Source organism: Mus musculus, chromosome 19, assembly GCF_000001635.26.
Source record: "Mus musculus strain C57BL/6J chromosome 19, GRCm38.p6 C57BL/6J".
Taxonomy (NCBI): Eukaryota; Metazoa; Chordata; class Mammalia; order Rodentia; family Muridae; genus Mus; species Mus musculus.
In genome coordinates, this window is record NC_000085.6 from 12,898,115 (window position 1) to 12,902,461 (window position 4,347).

General features: G+C 38.9%; 1 protein-coding gene across 1 annotated transcript; it reads right to left on the reverse strand.

The window, feature by feature from the left end:
- Positions 1–2,734: 2,734 nt before the first annotated feature.
- Positions 2,735–3,664, reverse strand: Olfr1447 (olfactory receptor 1447). Its single transcript, NM_146703.1, has one exon. The coding sequence runs from the start codon at positions 3,662–3,664 to the stop codon at positions 2,735–2,737; it is 930 nt and encodes a 309-aa protein (NP_666914.1).
- Between the last annotated feature and the right edge of the window lie 683 nt (positions 3,665–4,347).

Below are 4,347 nucleotides of genomic sequence, written 5' to 3' on the forward strand. Positions count from 1 at the left end.
CCTGGCCCATAACTCAGTCATCACACGCTTTACAAGGGCTAGGTTATCAGTCCTGCTCCACTATTAGCTCCCGTTCTTTGAGCTGGCAAGTGGATAATATTTCCTCCTTTGGGAAAAATCAATATTTACATGTTTGCTAATCTGTCTAGGCAGATTTCTTTGTATCTTGCTGTAAATTGGTCTGAAAGAATCGATGAGACCCTTGAGGCCCTGAGAGCGTCTGTTCTCAGGATCAACTCGACACGAGTGGACCTGTCATTGACAGAGGGTCTCTCCTCCTGAATTTCATCTGCTTTTTCTTATTTTAAGGAATGGGTGGGGGTAGATTTACTTGTGTTTATGCTCTGGTTGGTTTGTAAGCTCAGAACCCAACAAACAAATGACAAGGTTGTGATTGCTCAAGCACTTGCAGCCATTGAACAAGAGGCCTCCCCTGAAATTTGGCTGTCCATGCTTAAGACCTAAATGGCATCTGAGTTCTCTGCTATTGCGTCCCACGGATTTGTGAATACATTGCACTGGGATGTAAGAGACTCAAAGATCATTGATCAGCACTTACACCTCACTGAGGTTTACTAATTCATTTTTTTGGCTGGCCTCTTTTATAGAGTTTGCCCTAGGTCATTTAGCAGTTACTGTCACACAGTACTGAGGTATCCAGAGATGGGCAACTTTCCTCATGCACAGAACAACCTAAGACATGGGACCTGGTGGTGATAGGGTTACCCTATGACAGGAAAGGCTCTGACATTGGAGGAATGACCTAAGACAGGAGCCACAGCAGATGGACATGACTGCAGAGGCCTAGACCAGCCTCAAATTTTAATAAAATAAAAAGGGGGAGATGTGGAGAGCCATGCCACGAGCAATCTCGTGCGTGCCGTGAGCAATCGCCACTATAAGATGGCGCTGGCTTCCACTGCGCCTAACTAGTAAACAAGCCTTATGTGCAAGTGCAAGAGTGAACTCATGCCTAGTCACTGCCCATCTCGCTGCGTAGTAATGGGGTGATGGGAGAGCAATGAATCAGGAGCTGTCACGCCACATCAGGTGCTGAAACGTCACCCTGTGGGCTATATAAGCAGCACCATTTTCCCGGTTCGGGGTCTTCCCTCTTGATAAGTAAGCAATAAAAGCTTTGCCGCAGAAGACTCCGGTTGTCCTGAGTGTGTTCTTGTCGGCGGGGACAAAAGCTCGGGCAATAATTCACCCGTGAATTATTACATTTATATAAAGCACATTAGATATGAGATTATCATAACTATATTAACTACTTTTCTGTTGCTGTGATATAACACAATCACCAATAATCAATTTATGGAAGAAAAAGTTTATTCAGGATTACAGTTTCAGAGGGATAGAAGTCCATTATGACAGCAGGCTTTGGAAAAGGAGGCAGGCTTTGTGGAAGGATCTGGAGGATGAGAAATCACATATTCAATCACAAACATTAGGGAGAGGAGAACCTGGAAATAGGGGCAAGGTTATAAGGTTATAAACACTCAAAAGCCTGTATCTCTCCTAGCAAGGCTCTACTATCTAAAACTCTTCAAGCAGCACCCCATCTGGTGACCAAATGTTCAAATAGGTGAGCATATAGGAGACATTTCTCATCAAAGCATCACATTTACCAAATGCTTTAATCGTTTTTAGAGTTCTCCTGAGAAACAGCATCAATAGGATATAATATACCTGGACAAATAGAAGGTATTTATTGTGGGCATTGGTTCATGTGATATGAAGGTTGGGAAGTATCACGATATCCTGACTTTAAGCTTGAGAAGAAGAGAAGCTGGTGATTAATGCAATCGATTTAGACTTGAAGATCAAAGTCTAAAGCATCAGGAAACTGGCTTATTGCCAAACTGTCCTCTTCTCAGAATGGATTTTAAGGATTGTATGGCTGTTTTTTCTCTCATCCTACAGAAATTAAACTTTGACTAAACTAATAAAGGTGCTGTTAAAAAAAGAGTGAGGACCAGATCATCAATTTTGACATCTGAGAGTGAGAGGAGATGAATACTCAGGGCAAAGCGAGAGGAGGGGAAAGGATAGAGAAGAAGAGGGAGCAAGAAACATAAAGGAAGAGGAGGGGGTAGAGGAAGATGGAGAGGAAAAGATTGGGAGCAAGAAAGACAGAGAGGAGGGTTGTATTTCTCTAAGGTCTAAGAATTAGGATCACATTCACCCACAGAGATGATAATAGACTGTCTTAGTTTCTAATTTAACTGCTTCTCATTCTAGACACATGAATTCTTGGAAATATTGTCGAAGACATACCAGTAATGTAGTGAAGTGAACACATAAAATTAAGCACTATAAATATCCACTTTAAACACACCTTTCTATAAAATTCACCATACTCACACACATATTATGAACACCTTCATGCATTTCTCTGTTCATGGTATTTATTTGAAATTGCTTTGTGTGTATTTGAATTGATATGTAATAGGAAAAATACATGTAGTTAAGTGATAGATAAGTAATCTTAATGGGATTTTGAAAACTGTAAACTATTGTTATCATCCAAGTATACAATTCTGTATAAAATATTTTCCAAGAATTTTGAAAGAAGTAAGGATATCATTTTATCTACTTGAACTTATTGTGGACTTCAACACTAATTTAGTACAGGGAGGAGATCTGAGAAGAATAAAATTATAAACATCATCATACAAAATTAAATTAAACCCATTTTTTTCCTTTTAGGAAATGAATTCATTCTTTATCCTTAATAATGTAGTATCAATTTTATAAATGCATTCTTCACCTCCTTGTTCCTCAGGCTGTAGACTAGAGGATTCAGCATAGGAATGACCATGGTGTAGAATACAGATGTTACTTTGTCTGTGTCCATGGAATGATTGGAGCTGGGCTGTAAATACATGAAAATGACAGTTCCATAGAAAATGGACACTGCAGTGAAGTGAGAGGCACAGGTGGATATAGCCTTGTGATGTCCTGAAGCTGAGTGCATCTTTAAGATGGTGACAAAAATTAACATGTAAGATGTACAAATAACTATTAGAGCAAAAAACACATTTAAACTCTCAATGTAAAGAAGAACATGTTCCCTAACTTGATTATCAAAACAAGTGAGAGCCATGATTGCAGGAACATCACAGAAAAAATGATGGATCACATTGGACTTGCAGAAGGAGAGAGTGAATATGTCTGCAATATGGATGGAGGAATTTGTAAAACTGATGACATAAGAGCCAGTGATAAGCCATGTATACATACTTTTAGTCATGATGGTGGCATAGTGTAGGGGCTTACACACTGCTGCATAGCGATCATAGGCCATTGAGGCCAACAGATAGTTCTCCACAGTAGCAAAGGCTCCAAAAAAGAACATCTGAGCAGCACAATCATTGTAGGAAATGACCTTGTTTCCTATTAGTAGCCCATTCATGACTGTGGGTGTGACAGCTGTAGAGTAACAGAAATCCACCAGAGAAAGATTACCAAGGAAAATGTACATGGGGGTGTGGAGCCGAGAGTCCAGGACAATCAGCAGGATCATCCCTAGGTTTCCCACCACGGTGATGGTGTAGATGAGAAGGAAGGTGATAAACAGGGGAAGCTGCAGGCCTGGGTCATTGGTGAGCCCCAGCAGAATGAACTCTGTCACTTCTGTCCTGTTCTTCATTATTGTCATCTTATAATCACTATCTTCTCCATAGTAATAAAGGGAAAAATGTTAAAACTTTAAAATTCCATGGAACTTAAAAATATGAACCATATTCTTAAAACATGTTTTTTTCATACAATATATTTTGATCATATTCTTTTCCCTTTTCTCAAGTCCTCCCAGATTCTTTCCACTTCAGTAGCTATGCCAAGTAGTATTTTTACATTGCAGGAAACTAGTGTGGGCTTTATATTTAACTTGGGTGCATCAATTACACACAAGTCATATTGAAGTGCTCTTATTGGAATTCAAAATACCAAAATTTTATGTATTTGCTAATTGTGATATAAACAATTTAATAAATAGATTAATATGACGTGTATGAATAATTCTGTTCAGGAATCCATGTCCCATTATTATTTCAGCAATGCCCAACACTTCCTTTCCTCTCACCTGTCAAGAACTACTAATGAGTTTTTAAATAGGTCACTTCTCTATTTTCATTTTCTTTTTTGGCTGAATACTTATTTATTTATTTTTTGATTTTCATTTTATATGTGATACTTATGGTGGCCCCAAAAATTCAGTAGCCAACATCAAACTGAATGGATAGAAACTTTATGCAATCCCACTAAAATACAGGACTAAACAAGGCTGCCCACTCTCTCCCTATGTATTCAACATAGTCCTTGAAGTTCTAGCTAGGGCAA